The 16,557-nt window shown below is 52.9% G+C and overlaps 1 protein-coding gene across 3 annotated transcripts in view; it reads right to left on the minus strand.

Moving 5' to 3' along the window:
- Positions 1-1,569: 1,569 nt before the first annotated feature.
- The window catches only part of ELMO2 (engulfment and cell motility 2), a 38,132-nt gene continuing 23,144 nt past the window's right edge, over positions 1,570-16,557 (minus strand). For all 3 annotated transcript variants that reach the window (XM_040638417.1, XM_040638416.1, XM_008698038.2), the window contains 12 exons: positions 15,026-15,076; positions 10,648-10,770; positions 10,177-10,311; positions 9,509-9,613; positions 9,320-9,428; positions 8,803-8,939; positions 7,532-7,695; positions 7,336-7,448; positions 7,054-7,161; positions 6,215-6,297; positions 4,533-4,610; positions 1,570-3,129 (listed from right to left, as the gene is read on the minus strand). In XM_040638417.1, the coding sequence (XP_040494351.1) occupies positions 2,929-3,129; positions 4,533-4,610; positions 6,215-6,297; positions 7,054-7,161; positions 7,336-7,448; positions 7,532-7,695; positions 8,803-8,939; positions 9,320-9,428; positions 9,509-9,613; positions 10,177-10,311; positions 10,648-10,770; positions 15,026-15,076 (1,407 nt within the window). In that variant the 3' untranslated portion in view covers positions 1,570-2,928. The remainder of the gene's footprint in view (positions 3,130-4,532; positions 4,611-6,214; positions 6,298-7,053; positions 7,162-7,335; positions 7,449-7,531; positions 7,696-8,802; positions 8,940-9,319; positions 9,429-9,508; positions 9,614-10,176; positions 10,312-10,647; positions 10,771-15,025; positions 15,077-16,557) is intronic.

Raw genomic sequence — 16,557 nt, forward strand, 5'->3', positions numbered from 1 at the left:
GGGGGGGGGGCACTTCCGCCAGAAGAGGCCGAGGGGCGGGGCCGGCCGCTGGCGGGGCGGGGCGGGGCGGGGCTCCGGAGGTGGGCCGGCGGGCACAGTCCCCAGAGTCCCAGCGCCAAGCAACCTGCCGTGCTGTCTTTGCTTGTGTCTCCTGCGCTCCATCGGCCTCGTTCTGGAGCCCCAGTGCGTGCTGCGATGGCATGCGCACCCGGGGCAGCCGGAAAAGAGCCACCTGTTTACTTCTGTTGAACAGAGTACCTTATTCCAGCCCAGTGCTGGGCAACCATGGAACCGCAAACATGAAAAATCTCTCATGGGCTTTTTCTTCTGAGAGCTTAAGTCGGCTGGGGAGTGATAAGTCAGGGGCATTAAATTTTAGGACTTAGAAGATCCATGGGAGATAATAAATAATACACATTTGTGAAACATTTTGTGCGCCTGAAACTTTCTAAGAATTATCTTAATTTCAATAGGTTGAGTGGAGGTTGTGAGGGAGTGTCGTGGCAGAGGAAATAAGGAGAGGGGAAGGCTGGTGCCCGTCTTAAAGCCCAGTCGTTTATAAGGGGAGTTAACAAAAGCTGTGGTTGGAAAAGTAGCTATGGGGCAGGTTGCAGTGGTCTCAAAAATGCCAGCTAGGAAATTCAGATCTTACTCATGTTGGAGGATGGATTAAAAGCGGCACAGCCCGGGACCAGAACCCCCAGGAGGTCAGAGCAGGCTAGGGTTGCAGAATGAGGCCCAGTTAGGGGTTTTTTGCCCTCTCTTCCCAGTGCCTCCTGTGCTCTCTTCTAACACTGGCTGCAAACATGGATCCCTGCGGGTGACTCAGCTGGCCTCCCTGGCCCCTCTTAACAGAAGGTTCTAGGCCAGAGTGTAAGCAGCGCATTATGCAAACCACTGCTGCCCCCCGCCCCTGCCAGCTGACATCATGCAGGCATTAGTTCATTCATTCAGCACTTACCAAGCACCTACAATGGCACCCATCACTGCCCAAGGTCTTGCCTGTATCCAGTCTTCAAGGCCTGTGCCGCATGCACTTGATGTGCCTTTTGAAAGAGACTGGCCTCGCCCCCTTCTCTCTCAGGGGGAAAAGAAAGTATCTATTTTCATCGCCACCCTCATTCAAGCCTCCCAGCTACCAAGGCTGAGTTTTGGAGCAACGGCCTAAAACACCAGCTGGAAGGCTGGGCACTAAGCACCGGCGACACACAGGGTGAAGAACGTGTCTTCTTTGTAAGTCACAAGAATGTGAGCTGTTCTCTGACTGTGCCCCTGGCAGGGATAAGAGGGAGGATATGTTCATGGGGGTGTACAGCATGCCGTTTCCTGCTGTGCCCGGCAAGCCTGAGCGGAAAACGCTTTGTCCTGCTGCAGCAATCTGGGAGCATCCCTAACTGTCCAGGTGAGCGCGCGCGTGCGTGTGTGTGCACACGTGCACACACCCAGGGAGGGCAGAGTGGTTGTAAAGGAGGAAGTCTCCCAGACATGATGAAATGAAGCCTTGTCAAGGTGAAAGCTCCCTTGGGCACAGAGCAAGTACAGAGAAACAGCTGTTAATAGGTACCACGGTTTGTACATGAAAGAGTATTTATTGAAAACATGGTTACTGACAGGAAGCTCCTGGCTGCTCTCGGGTTACTCTCTTGGCCCACAACTGGAAGTGGTGTTTTTGTTTTTGTTTTTTTAGGGGGAGCCTCCAATTTTCTTTCCCCTCAAACATTCCGTTCTAGGATAGGTAGATCTTATATAAATATATATACACGTCTGTATAAGTATGGCCTCTAGTAAAGAAAATATATAGTACACTCTTCATCGGGCAGTACCTACCATGCCGGGCTACCAATACTGAATGCCACTGTGTTCCCACGTCCAAGGAGAGAGGCTGGGCGCGTGGTGTACAAGTGCCGCAGCACCAGGGAAGCCCCATTGGCACAGCTGTGGCCTCAGCTAGCTCCCTGAAATCATGGCCAGTGGCAGAAACCACAGCACTGGGATGGGGGGAAGGGAAGGCCAAACTTCCTGAGGTCGGGGAGGCCAAAGGAAAGCAAAGAGGAGGGGGCTGCCATTCAGGTTAGGTGGGAGATTTCTCTAAGGAAGGAGAAGATAAAAATGTGGGGGGACGGGGGAAGGGAGTGGACTCTAGTGGCTTCACCAGTCTCGGCCCAGGCCTCGTCTGGGCTCTCCCTGCAGAGTTCTCTGAGACTAGAGGGTAGGACATAGCTCGCACGTCTTTGACTTCCCAGGATGAGAGCCTGAGAGCTTGGGAGGGAGAACTTTCCATCTGCCCAGACAACTGTGTGGGCGAGAGAGATCTGGTGGCTCCGGAGACCAGAGATGTTAGAGCCGAGCCTCAGTAGCAGCAGCTTGTTGGCACTGAATGAGGCCGGAGTGAGCCCTCACGAAGGCGACAAAAGCAAGGGCAAGGCATCCACTAAGCAAAGGCCACGGCCTCCGCTTGGATCTGAGACACAGGCACGGGTCACCCGAAGGCAGTCTCTCGGAGGCTCTCAACACGCCCGGAACGTCTGTCCTCTGCGGGCAGCCTTTGCTGGGCTCGCTCTTGTCCACACGGGGATCCAGCTGACCGGAGAGCAGGCTCAGGAAGAAAAGGTGAGTGACTCTTGTTAACTCCAGCCCAAAGCAGTCCCTGGCCCGGAAGGCAAGGGGGTCTGCTGTTCATTCCTCACGCTCCGATCCCAGGCTCCGCGGTGACGGGGAGCGCCGAGCACCCTGCCTTCGTGACTTAGGGCGGGCAGGGACCAAGAGGAAGCTCTGGGTGGTCTGAGGTGAGTCTGAGGAACGGCTGGCATTTACTGGCCACCGAGGTCACTACAGATTCTGTACAAGCAAAAGACAAGGCACCAGTCTGTGGGTGTTTCTCCTGGGCCCCAAATCCCTTCCTGGGTACCGTGGAGTCTGGCTCCAGCCTCAGCCGTAGTGATAGACGAAGTCGTAGCTGCTGGGCTCCTTGGGCACTGGCGGCGGGGCTTCGGGAATCTGGATGTTCTCCAGATCCAGGAGCCGCAGCTTCATCTCCATGCTCAGGAGCGTGTCCAGGTCACTCTTGGTCAGCTCGCTGGACATGTCCTTCCCCAGAAGGGCACTGAGGCCGTCAATCCAGATGCAGTACTGTGGGAGCAAGTTGCGAAATGTCACAGGGTAGCCCCTGGTCAGCCGGAGGCCCTGCCAAGGTCCCTTTGCTGAGAGGATTCACCACAGTCTCTCTTGACACTACTTAGTGTTGGCAAAGCTGGTCTGGGATGATGGCAAAGATAAAAGGGGAGGTGATCATTCACTTGCCCAAAAAAACCCTTTTGGCTTTTATGAGGGCTTTACATTGAAGCTTCCTAAGATAATCTGAAATAGGATTTATTTTTATTTTTTTTAAATATGATTTTTAAAAATGCAACTAATGGGGGCGCCTGGGTAGCGCAGTTGTTAAAGCGTCTGCCTTCGGCTCAGGGCGTGATCCCGGTGTACCTGGATCGAGTCCCACATCAGGCTCCTCCACTATGAGCCTGCTTCTTCCTCTCCCACTCCCCCTGCTGTACTCCCTCTCTCGCTGGCTGTCTCTCTGTCACATAAATAAATAAAATCTTTAAAAAAAAAAAATAAATAAATAATAAAAAATAAAAAAATAAAATGCAACTAATGAATACAGCAAAATGAGACCCGAGTGCTGGGGCATCAGCTACCCAAAACTGCCCAGGAAATGAGCAACAGTTGGGGAGAATACATATTAGGTGAAAAATGTAGGACTCAAAAGGAATCACTGTAGGATCTCAATTTTCTTTTCAAAAAAAGTTAAACACACAAAAAAAGCCCAGTCAACAAATCTTAAAAATTAAGTGCCAGAGAAATTGAACTTGAGGGTCTCGTGATAAGGAGGAATAATAGAGAACTGTCGACCTATCCCTCTCTCATTCTTCCTGCTCAGTCTTTTTCCCTGCCTTTGCTCACCTGTCTCCCCACCTGCAAATTCTTCATTTCTTCCCAATAGAACTCCACTGGCAGCTCGGGGCTGCCGAAGTGCCTCCTCTTCCAGAAGCCCCACCTCTAGTGCCCTCTGATGCTCCCCGAGCTCAGCGGCCACGTGGGGCTCAAGCACAGTTACTCATGTAACCCAGAGTACCTTCCAGTGCTGCAGGGACATCTGCGGGAGGACCAGACCCATCTGCCTCAAAGCCCAGGCCAGACCCACTACCGCCTGTGCCCAGGAGCCCTGAGGAGGGAGGGTCTGTCGGGTTCGCTCGGGAAGGTGGCCAGGCAGAGACTGAAAAGGAGGAGAATTTTCCTAGTCCAGACAAGTTAGGTGGTGACCCTGTTTTTCTAATGGCAACTTACGGCTGCTGCTTTCGAGTAACCTGGAGGCCCAGCTCAGGGGGATGCACCCCAGCCTGGCAGATCCTCGGTGCCAGAAAGCCTTCATGACACGCTGTGGTTCCCTGCCTTCAGGGGATGTCCCTGTTGTGCCCACTCCCGCCCTCCGGCTGAAGAGTCACAGAGAGGGCTGGGCTGTCCACACTGCTCACCTCGTACTTGTTAGGTGCGATGAAGTTTAAGGTCTCATCAGGGTCATACAGGATGGAGAACGCCAACTCTAACACCTCCTGAAAGACAAAGGGTTTCAGTTCTGTGGCGCAGGGCAGTGGCCTGGGCTCTGCGCACCAAGATCTTGGCCAAATTCCTCGTCACCTGGCCCCGTCACTGAACGTGCTGACTCAGATCCACATCTGTCATCAGGCCCCGGACATGTGCACAGGTGTGGCTGGGGACGAGACGCGGTGGGGACGAACGCTAACTCACCCACTCCCCCCGAGTCATGCCTACAATGCGGACGCTCCTAACACTGGAGAGAAGTCAGTTCGCGACGCTCAACCCTCTGTATCTCAGAGTCCACGATTGTAGATTACCTTTGGTATGTATGTTGGCGATCAGACTGACAGTCTTAATGGTTTAGAAACCACAACCACCACAACAAATTGTGGCCAAAGATGAGAGAATTTAAGCATCGACAACATAACTGTAATGCACTGGAACGTATATCAATTTGCTTAAATCCATGAGTTCACAGTAACACTAAATGCAACAAAACAAAACACACACACAAAACTGGTCACTGCTGGACGATACCAGAGAACCAACTCACTGTTTTAAAAGCAGGTACTTTTATAAAAGGAAAGAAGCAAGGACTATTCTCCTTTCTTACATAAACTGGACCACTGGGAGGCCAGGAGTAGATGATGGTTAAGTTTCTCTTTAGAGAACTAGTTCAGCTCATAAATGAAAAGGAATGACCGCTTTAGCACACCACTACTTTGCAAATCTTAATTTACTCGTGGAAGAGGGACTTAGCGCCAGGAGTCTGCTAACATCGCAGAAAGAGAGACAATCACATCATATGTCTCTTGATAGAACATAATGCCACCTCGGAAGTCATCCTGCCCGCCCCCCCAAAAAAGGGGGTCAAACCAGAGCTGGATCAAGCCTCCCCCTAAATCTGTCCACCAACGTACAGATCTGGGACAGAGGAACAAGCTAAACTAGACCATGGGGAGACAATCAGCACACTTCCGACTCGGAGAAACTACCAAACAAGCAACCTGGTTTCTTCAACTAATAAACCTCAAAGAGGAAAACAAAGATGGAAAAGAGAGAGGGGAACTAGAGACTAATCACGATGTGCATATCCTATTTGGATTCTGATTCAGTGAACAGAACGTGTATGAGTATGCATGTGTGTGCACACGTGTGTGCACGTAAACATTTATATATTTTTATACAGAGAAATTATGTTATTTATAGGAATGCAAACATCTGTGGAATATTTGATATTAAATAACAACTTCTAAAATTTCTTTTTAGGTGTGATAATGGTATTGCGATTATGTTAAGAGTCCTTATCATTTACAGATACATTCTAAATATTTAAGAGGAAATGACATCATACTTGAGATTTTCTTTGAAGTAATAATAAGTGGATGGGTAGGACCCGCCAAGGTTGTTGAGGCTGGGTGACGCATATGTGGGGGTTCTATCAGTTTCTGTGTATGTTCAAAACTGTTCTTAGTAAGACCCGTAGGAATAATTCAGAGGAGAGAGTGGGGGTGGGAGAACGTGCAATTAAACGGCAGCCACCACCGACTGAACCATCCAGGCGTCACTGTGACAGTGACTGTGACCCTGACTCAGGCAGGCCTGCTGCTCCACTTACCTTGTTCTGTTTCAGAGCGCTCTTCTCTTTCATGTGGGGGCAGTCCTTCCCAGTGACAATGGCCTTAATGTCTGCAACAGGAACTGGGAAATGAAGGGAATTAGTCTCTGGAAGATCTATGCTGTGAGTGGGTCTTTGCATCAGTGCTGGAAGGGAAGCCCCAGCCCCCAGACCAAAGGGCTGTGTCAGCTCAGAGCCAGTGGCCTGGTGCTAGCTCCCCCTCTGTGGTCCCTTCCCAGGGGCCATGGCCTGCTGGGCCGTGTCAAATCTCACGGGGGGTCAGTTCAGGGCTTTGGGATCGTCTCCCCGAGGACCGGGGCCTTGGACGCTCACATCACTTCCTCGGCTCCGTGACGAAGGTGACAATGTCACCAGTGCAAACAGATGTGCTTAGGACCTGCCAGTCCCTGTCCTAAGGCCGTTACGTACATGACTCATTCAGTCCTCTTATGAAGGAAATGTGCCTATTACTGCCATTTTGCATGAGAAACCAAGGCAGAGGTGAAAATTAACTTGCCATTAATTAACATTAATGGCAAAGTGAGAATTCGAATCCAGGCAATCTGGCTCCAGAGCCCTGCTTATACCACCGCCTTTCAATATAGCCTGTAGCACCCCAACAATCTACTGACCCCATTCCCACTGGGGAGCCCACTGACATCCCCGAGCAGTCCTGTGAGTAGGCCAGGCAGACATGACCTCTGACAGATGAGGAGACAGGTCCAGGGAGACAAGCGGTCCATGACCAGATCATTGGCTTGAGACAGCCAGGACTAACACTCAGGTCTCCTGACATCGAGTCCAGCTACTGTGACACATCAACGGAGAAATGAACCTACTTTTCTCCTGCAGGGATTCAAATGTCACCTCCCCTTGAGGGTTGTCATCCAAGTCACCATAGTGCAGGACCTTGTGGTTCAGTGCCAAGCGGCAGTACCAGAAACGTTCTGGAACACAGAGCAAGACAAGCAGGTGACCAAGGACAGTTCTGGGAAAGGCCTGGGCGCATGGAGGGCAAAAGGATGACGTGTTCCCGGCCTGCTCCCTGCAGGGTCTGTCCAGCAGGCTCCCTCCCCAGTGCGGTGGGTAAGGACCCGCCCAGCGGCCCGGGGCCCCCTCACCTTGCCTCCGGCGGTTCCCAATCTTCCGGAAGCTGCTGCCCTCACAGAGCCGGTTCAGGCGCTGCTGCTTGATCAGCTCCAGGATCTCAGGCTGGATCTTCTCCCTCAGCTCCCTGGGTGCACGTGCATGGGAGCAAAGGGAGGTGAGGGGACGGCAAAGCAGGTGGTGCCCCCCAGTGCACCCGGCGGCACTTACACGATTGGCGGGGACTGGAAGTCATCCTGACTCATCCGCTCGGACTGGCGCAGTCGCAGGATCTCAGAGTAGCTCAGGCTACGCAGTTTGCTCTTGAACTGATCCAAAGAGCTGGGTTTGGAGGGCAAAGCTCGAGTGATCTGCTCTCGGACCACCTGCATGACCTGAAAGGGAAGGAAGCCGGCTGCCTCAGGCCCTCCCCTGAGGGGCCAGGCTGGTTCCAGGCAGCTCAGCTCTGCCCCTGCCCTGGAGGCACTCCGGACACTTGCTGGGTGAGCCAGAGTACTGACTCTCGAAGGTCCACCTGCTTAGGTGGTTCCTGAGGACAAATGCCTGATGGGGACAAATGCTTTCTTTCCCACAAATTTCAACTAGTTGACAGTGTGGTAGGATGAGCACAGGTTTGGGAGTCGGAGAGAAAGCGGCTCAGATCCTGACCCCATCTCTTAATCTGCACCTTGAGCAAGCCGCTTGCCTTCTGCAGGCCCCCCCGGACTCATCTCTAAAACAAGAGAAAGGAAGACATGTTTTCGGATATACTCTGCCTGGACGGGGAGGGGCTAGGCGGTCGCACAGCACCTGACACTGGCATGGGTTCTAAAGATGTGTTACTTCCCCTCCAACTATAGTGAAAGAGAGAACAGGCCATCCCACAGCATGTCCAGCAGCTCGCGCCCGCGCAGGGAAAAGTCTACAGGAGAAAAGACTAGAGGGAGACGTGAACATGGTCATCACTGAGTGGTGGAACTACAGAGAACTTTCTCCTCTTTATACTTTGCAAATTGTTTACAATGAGATGAGCGGCTTCTAGACTGGCAGCTTTTGAGGACCCAGCAGTGCTCCGCGGAGCGTGGGGCCTCGGTGTGCGTCAGGAGTGACGAGTGAGTGGATAGACAGGACGTGCCTATCGTGCCAGTCCACTCCTCCTCTCCCTAGCGTTTCCCGGCCACGCAACCGCACCAGGGCCTGCACGCAGTAAGCACTCAGTCAACCAGCGCTGTTACGCTTAGGCTTAGCCTCTGCCCTCCACGGGAGACAGGCGGGGCGGGTACGGCTCCGCTGAGTCCAAGAGGGGCCCAGGCACCCAGGGGCAGAGCCCTGCTCCAGGCTACAGGGGAAGCACAAGCAGAGGGGCCCGAGGTTCTCCAGGGCCGCATCTTGTGACCCGGTGCTGCTGACCCAGCTCAGGGGTTCCCCTGGCTCCGGCCATTGGTCACAGGCTGGCACGTGCCCACCTCCACGTGTGGGCATCCGAGCTCTGTGACACGGACCTTGTTGAAGTCCTCGGCCGTCGCCCTCATCTCCTTCCAGGTCTTGTTCAGCAGCTGGATGCAGATCCCGAAGAGCTCCTCAAATGCGCGGTCATGGGTAAAGAACATCGGGTGGTAGTCATTGCGGCCCTCGTTGGCTACGGAGGAGGAGAAGCAGGGAGGGTGAGGCCGGGCACTTGCGTGCACCCAAGTCCCAAGGAACAAAAGCAGAGCAAGGCCAGGGCAAGTGAAGAGCGTGGCACGGGCCTTCCGCTACTTCCTCGGCTTTCTCCTCTCTGTCTGGCTCTGCCCTCTCTCAGGCTCAGCAACTAGCCTGACACACGGGGGCAAACGGACGGAGGCGTTAAATGACCCGCTCAAACCGAGCAGCAGCCATGAGTCCCGTAAAAGAGGCTAAGACGGCTCACGGCTCACCCGGTGATTGTCAAAACAAAGCACACTAGTTGTCCAGTCCCACTGACCCCTAGGTTCCTGATGACGGAGTGGCTGAAAGAAGAGGGGGGTGGCTGGGACTTACGCAGTTCCCCAACCTGCAGGATTTCACAGAGCATTTTGGTGAGCTCGATGGCGCTGCGGCCGAAGGGGCACTCATGTTTGTCCTCCCGGCTGCTGTTCTCCAAGACGATCTGGGGGGAGGAAGGCAGGGTGGATTAGGGAGGCAAGACATGTGCTAGCAGGGCTGAGCCGGCTGGCCCCCAGTCGTTACCCGGATGTAGGTGTCCTGATGGACTTTAGCCAAATACAGCATGTTGTCCAAGGCCAGCATTCCAGGAGGAGTCTGGGTAAAGTCCATTGCTGGGTTGATATGGTTCTGGGGAAATAAAGGAACCGGATTTGAGACTCGGTAGCCTCCCGTGTGCAGTGCCGGCTGAGGGGACGCCCTACTGCCCTACTCTCTGCCACTAGCTCTTGTGTTACCTCCTTCCTGCCCGCCTTCTCTGAAAGACTGGGAGCTCCTGACCCAGGACTGTGCGGGCTCATTCTGTCTCCCCAGCACGCAGCATACTGTGCGCTGAGTGGGTAGGTGCACGCTATGTGTTTAATTGAATTAACTCCATCCTTGAGTGTGTCCCATCACAAGATATCCACTTCCGCTTTTCAAAGCACCTCCCTGCTTTCAGGAGAGGTCCTCTCTTTACCCATGTGACTGACCTCCTGGACCCTCCAACAGATGGATTCGTTCCAAGGGGCCAAATGCCGCATGGAAATGTGTGACCTGCCAGCGCCAAGTGTCAGGGCTCCTCCAGCTTCTTAGTGTCATCTACTCCAGGGCCACCATGATGAAGGGGGGTTCTCGGGGCTATGTGTGGGTACGCCCTCTGACCTCCTGTCAGGGGAGCAGGCCTCCCAAGGTCCGTACTTCAGGAAACTTACAGTAAAGCCCAGCATTTTGTAGTCCTTGGTATACATGGCTTTGCGCTTCTCAGTCCCACTCCCGGGGACATTGCTAGGGTCAGACTCCGCATCAAATGCGATCCTTCTCAGTTCAAATATAATGTCTCTTTGAGCCTGAGAAGTCAAACAAGCCAGCAGGTAAATCAGCTAACCCAGGGAAGCGAGGAAAAGAAGGAGCAGGTTAGGCTTTCCTGGGCAGGACTCTGGCCCCCGTCAATCTCTGTCCTGAGAAGTCAGAGGTGGACTTGGCCCAGAGGGTCGCCCAGCGGGAAGAGACGGCAGACAGGCAGAGTCAGCTTTCCCAGGGCAACACAAACCATTTCTGCAGACACAATCAAACACAGTCCCTGGCACACTGCGGGTGCTCAACGCATAGCCTACCAGGGGAATGCACCACATCAGATGGCATACAACTTAAGCCAGGAGTGCTCTGTCCCACTGCACACATACCTGGTCATTGGGGTCCATCTTGGTCATCATCCTTTCTTCCAGAAGGTTAAAGGTCAGGACTTGCAGGACATACAGCTGATGGGCCATCTCAGTTTTGATTGGGCGGTTCCCTCGGATCACATGCTGGAAAAGCAAAGGCAGGGGCAGAGGGCTGAACTGATTTTCTTCCACTGAAGACTCACATCCATGCTGGTGAAAGAGAAAGTACGCTGGGCAGGGAACAAGTTTTCCCTCCCACACACAGAACTTCAAGACCTCATGTTCTAGAAGGGATGGAGCAGGAAAGGGCTCGATTCAGGCTGAGATGATTCCCTCCAGGCCCCAAGGGCACAGTCCTTTTTTCCATATTCCCCTGGGCAGGGGAAGTGGAACCAAGGGCAGAGGCTGTATCCCGTCACGCGGAAGATGAGGGAGGCGGCCGGGCTAAGATTATGATGCTGGGCGCAGCGGCTGGACCTTCGTCCAGGTGGGCACTCAATCCAAGACACAGACAGCGTGTGCGGAGGACTCCGCTTTGTCTTCCCGTAGAAAAATACACTGTCGTGGATGGCCTCACCAAGTAGAGGCTTTAGGAAAGGCCACTTTCTAGAAATGGTATGGAGACATCTACATAAAGGAGGGCAGCTCATGCTCCTTGCCCAGCCCCCAACGCTCCCACCCAACCTTCTCTCCTATCACTCTGTGTATGCTCCCCTCCCTGCGTCCCCTATGTTCTGTCCTGCCCCCTCTCTTTCCATGACCCCACCACGCCCTCTCAGTTCCTCACCTCCAGCCCTCTGCCGCCCAGCCCACTTCAGGCTCCCTCCTCCTTCCCTCATGCCCCACCTCTTTTTCTCACAAGCTACTTCTCCTTCTGTCCCTTGGGTTGATCAAGGCCTGGCAAAGGTTCTGGCCTCCTATTGCCCTGCTCTCACTCCCACAATGGCTGCTCTTCCTGGCTTGCTCCCTTGTATTGCTTGCTTTTTCTCTGTCTTCCCCGCCATCTTGAATCGTTCTTAGTCTCTTCTCACCCAAATGGGACTCTTGCCCAGTTTTCCACACACACTCCTTCCGTGTCCTTCGTGTTCTTTCAGTCTAGCTCTATCTATGTCTCTGGAGCTGTGCTGTCCAATGTGGTAGCCACTCGGTATATGTGGCTGTACCTATTTCCATCAGTTAGAATCCACTGAGGTTAGAAATTCTGGTCTTTGGTCACACTAGCTACATTTTAAGCTCAACAGGTATATACAGCCATTGGCTACCACCCAATGATAGAGCAGCTCTAAAACATCTCCGTTATCACAGAAAGTTCTACCGGACAGCACTGCTCTACAGCTCCGTGACTCGAGAGTTTGCTCTGGCTCGAGATCAATGTCCTTAGACCTGTGCAGTCTGGTTGGTAGCCACCGGCCACATGTGGCTGCTGAGCACCTGAAACGTGGCTCGTCCAAACTGAGATGCGCTGCAGATGTAAAATGTACGTCAGCTCTCAGAGCCGCAATGTGAAAAAAGAAAATGTAAAATATGCCATTACCAATTTTCTTCTATTGATTACACACTGAAATCACAGTATTTGGGATACAGTGGGTTAAACTGAATATATTATTGAAATTGATGCCCCATATTCCTTTTTTACTGTTGCTACTGTAACATTTAAAATGTGTAAGTGGCTCGTGCTGTATTTCCACTTGATGGCACTGCTCTAGACTTCCTCTCCCCGACATGTGACTCCAGAGTGTTCTTCATTTCTCTAGATCTGCGCAGCTTAATACGGCAGCCACAAGCCACATGTGGGTATTTTAACTGAAATTCTAAAAAATTACAAATTTAGCTCCCCAGTCACACTACACACATTTCAGGTGTCCCGTTGCCACACATGGCTAGTGGCCACCACTCTGGACAGCACGTCCCTGCTGCAGAAGGTTCCACGGACGGTGCTGCTCTCAACCCCTCACTAGCATGTGCAAGGCCCTCACCCCCTCCAGGTGGTGGCTGTCTGCGGCGCTCCGCTCAGGGAAGGTGCTTTTCTCCATCCCACGCTGACTGCTCTCCTCCTCTTCCCCCCACCCTAGCAAGCCACCCCACCCCCAGCCTCTCAGTGCGGGGTCTCCTCGGGCCCCCTCCACACCTCGTTTTGCCTCCCTCTGAGCCTCTTCCTTTCTCCGTGCCCCTTCCTCTGCCACTCCGAAGCCTCCCTACCCTTCCTTCCTCCTCTCCTCTCTCCACAATTCATCAAACTACGTTGAGAAGAGGTTAAAGTTAATGTGATCTGGTTTGCATTCACCTGAATCCCCCTTTCTCAAATTAGAGACATCACAGCGGGGAGGTCACCGCTCTGCCAGCAGCAGCTTCCAGGAGCACAGCCCGTCTGAGAGGTCGCAGCTTCAGAGCTTTTACCTCAAGTCCTATTTGAGTGCTGAGTAATTGAAGGCCTACACTCTTGGGCTTGATCCCATGAACTCCCGGGACTTCGGTGAGCACGCGTTAACCATTTCACAGCAGACCATTTAAGTCCTGAGCCCTGACCCTGAACTGTCTTCTATAGTAGAATTTTCGCGGGGCGCCTGGGTGGCGCAGCCGTTAAGCGTCTGCCTTCGGCTCAGGGCGTAATCCCAGGGTCCTGGGATCGAGCCCCACATCAGGCTCCTCCGCTGGGAGCCTGCTTCTTCCTCTCCCACTCCCCCTGCTTGTGTTCCCTCTCTCGCTGGCTGTCTCTCTCTCTGTCAAATAAATAAATAAAATCTTAAAAAAAAAAAAAAGAATCTTCGCTTGTTCCAAGGTTTGTCCAGAAATGAGCTGAACTAATCCCACTGAGATAAATGATAAACCTTGAAATTCATTCCCTTTCCCTCAGAAGGGCACCCTCCCTCCCACACATGCAGAGGGCGGCACCCAAGAGGGCTGCTCAGGAATGCGGTCAAGCATGCGTGGGCCTGTGCGCTCTGCCCCGCTCACGGGCGGCCCGCGGAGCGTCTGCTCACGTCCCTCCTGCCCACATCCCTCCTGCCGGCTGTCGGGGGGGGGGCTCTGACCAGGGAAACGGCCAGCAGGCAGGAGACGGTTCTGCAAGGCGAAGAGGTGGGCTCTGTGTGTTCAGTGCAGCCCGATGCTTGGCTTTGCAAGCGCTCAGAGCTCACTTCTTGAATTCTACCACCTTTGTATCCTGCTCACAGTAAAAGAACTGCTGATGTGAGCGGGGTGCTTACCAAGGGCCAGGCACCCTGCTAAGCGCTGTGTATATGAGAGCTCGGGCAGGCCTCACATCCAGATGAGCAAATCAAAGCAAATCCAAGTTAAGTGAATTGCTCAAGATCAAAGATTGGGTAATGGCAGAGTGGAGGCTGGTGACTCTGAAGTTCGCGCTCAGAATTATCCAGCCTTTTACACCTGACTTCTCATTTCTCATTTTATTCCTTCCACCGCGGCCTCCTGGTTTTCCCTCGGTTTTGACAACTGATAAAACGGCCTCCCTTTCACCCAGATCCCCAGCTCTCTTTCCCAGCTCTCACCCGCCACACCCCCCCCCAGCCAGCTCCCTCCCACCCACATTCCCACGTGGGGACAGGGAGTCAGCCCTCCTCCCAGATGCCTCCCTCCTCGCCACCTCCCCCTCTCCTTTCCTCCCTCATACACCCCCAGAACACACACACCTGCTAGTGTGAGGTTTCTAAACGCCAGCCTGGTTATGTCACCATCCCGACGAAATCCCCTCAACTGCACTTGGGAGAAAGACTAAGGCCCTACTTGACCTGGTCTTTGCTACTCTCCAGCCGCCAGCCGCGGCCCACATCTGCTCCTTGACCCTCCCGCCACCCAGTCACACGCTCCTTCTCGGTCTGCTGAGGGGGCCTCAGCCTTACCTACCATCATTCTTCTAGAGGCTTCCTGACACCTGGTCCTCCTCCTGAAATCCCCCCAGACCATGAAGCTCTAGGGAACCACCGACCACACGGTGCCCTGGCGCCATTCCATGGGACCGGAAGGTCTTTGAGAGCAAACACATGGTCTTATTCCTCCCTCCTCATGCCCCACCAAACTCAGGTCTGACTGGTATTAGCTCAATGAATTACTTTCCTCTTTGGGGCCTATTTTAACACATTTCTTCTGGATAAACACTGTTGGAGTTGCAGGGCAACGAACAGCACAGCTGGCTGGGCTTCATACTTCCTCAGAGGCTCTACGATTCCTGGAGGGATGGCCTCCTAGAGACAGCTCTGTTTACGGAGGATTACAGGAAAAAGCGGTCCGTTTCACAAGGGTTTATTAGCACCTATCTGTTGGCAGGTTCCCTTTGAGCGCCCTCCCCACTCAACAGTAATGTCATAATAATAACACAACTACCGTAACAGTAATAATTACTATCACCAGTAGCAAAATACCGCTTGTTCTGGGAACTTACGTTCAGGATTATGGACCGAAGGTGCTTCTGTGCAAATGCATTGGCCATATCCTGTTGAGAAAAACAAGCAAATGTAAGGCGAGGTGGCAGGCACCCAGCCGTGACAACTACCAAGCGAAAAGTGATATCGTGGCTCTGGGGCTTTTTCTCTGAAATTTTTTCTCCATTCAAATAAAAAGTGGGCAAATGGGGAAAAAAAAATCCACGGACTGTCAAACATATTTTATACTCTGAAAAATTCCCACACCTTTATTTCTGGGAGTGCAAATGGACTCAATTTGGGCGCCCCCCCCCCCCCCAATGGCACAGTTAACCACATCATCTTCCAACAGGAACAAAGACCGCTTCAGGACGAGACACTCGAGTCACAAGGATGCCGGGCAACGGACAATGCGTACGGAGCACAGAGCGGTGAGATGGTTCCCATGCACCGTTCCAGGCAGACAGCCACCCTCAAGGCTGGAAGGGCCTCCTCCAACCCGAGGACAGGGCTTTGGCCCCAGCGCCCCCTCCTGGGCCCCCGGCGCCGCACCGGCTGATGGAGCCGGGGCGCGGACGCTCTGGAGCAGTAAGGAGCCGGGGTTCACTTCCCTCTGGTTTGGAGAACGGCATGCTGGTGCGTTCGGGTAATTTCTCATAACAGGGTCATCGTTTTTATTGTATTTCGTTCAGCTTCTGACAGTAACGCTTTATTTAGCACACTTGGGAAATAAAGTACCCTACCTAAGGAGTCTTCCAGGGAGCGAAGCTTCGAGGGTCCTGTCAAGGACCTTGTTTTGACCGTTTTTACACAAATTCTCTAAAAACATATTACAGACATTTCTTTATTTTTGAAGGGACGACAATGATCACAACTTAATCAAGCCAAGCACCCGGCCTCCCCGGAAGAGCGGTGTGCTCTGACATTCTGACACCCAAGGAGCTCCAAAATGCACGGCTAGTTTCCCTCAACAAAATGGCCCCAGGGTTCCTGTGCTTTTAATCTTTCTGACAGCTTTTCATAATTCTTCTGTCTCCTCCTTCCAATCTCGGCCATCGCTTCTTAGCACGTTAATTAGTATGACTTCACTTTCTAAACTGCTGCCTTAATTTAATTTTATGGATAATTCTAAATCGATGGGCCTGAGGGAGCTGTCACACCTCTCCCATGGAGCAGTATCTGTGAGCGCTCTCATTTTTCTCAGAGCTAAAAGGCCTTTCCCTCTCCCTTCTCCACCTCTAGCCATATTCCAAATGGCTGACGCTGCCAGGGACATTAAGTTTTACTTTGCATCCCCTGAGCACACGCTGGCTGGCAGAGGAGGAAGGTGGCCTAGAAACTTCTTTGGTAGCTATAGGAGGTTGGCTTGAGATTAAATCTTGCTGTGGACAACTCACAAAGTGGGTAATTGACATTGGCCTACTGCTAGAATATAACGGCTTTAGACCAGAAGCTTCTCTGTGGAGCTGGGGGAAAGCGCTCATCCTCTTTGATAGCCTTGTAAAGCCGACCTCGAAAGCTCCCTCTAACCAAGGAACCAAGGAACAAGCAT

The sequence above is a fragment of the Ursus maritimus genome, unplaced genomic scaffold (assembly GCF_017311325.1).
Source record: "Ursus maritimus isolate PB19 unplaced genomic scaffold, ASM1731132v1 scaffold_22, whole genome shotgun sequence".
NCBI lineage: Eukaryota > Metazoa > Chordata > Mammalia > Carnivora > Ursidae > Ursus > Ursus maritimus.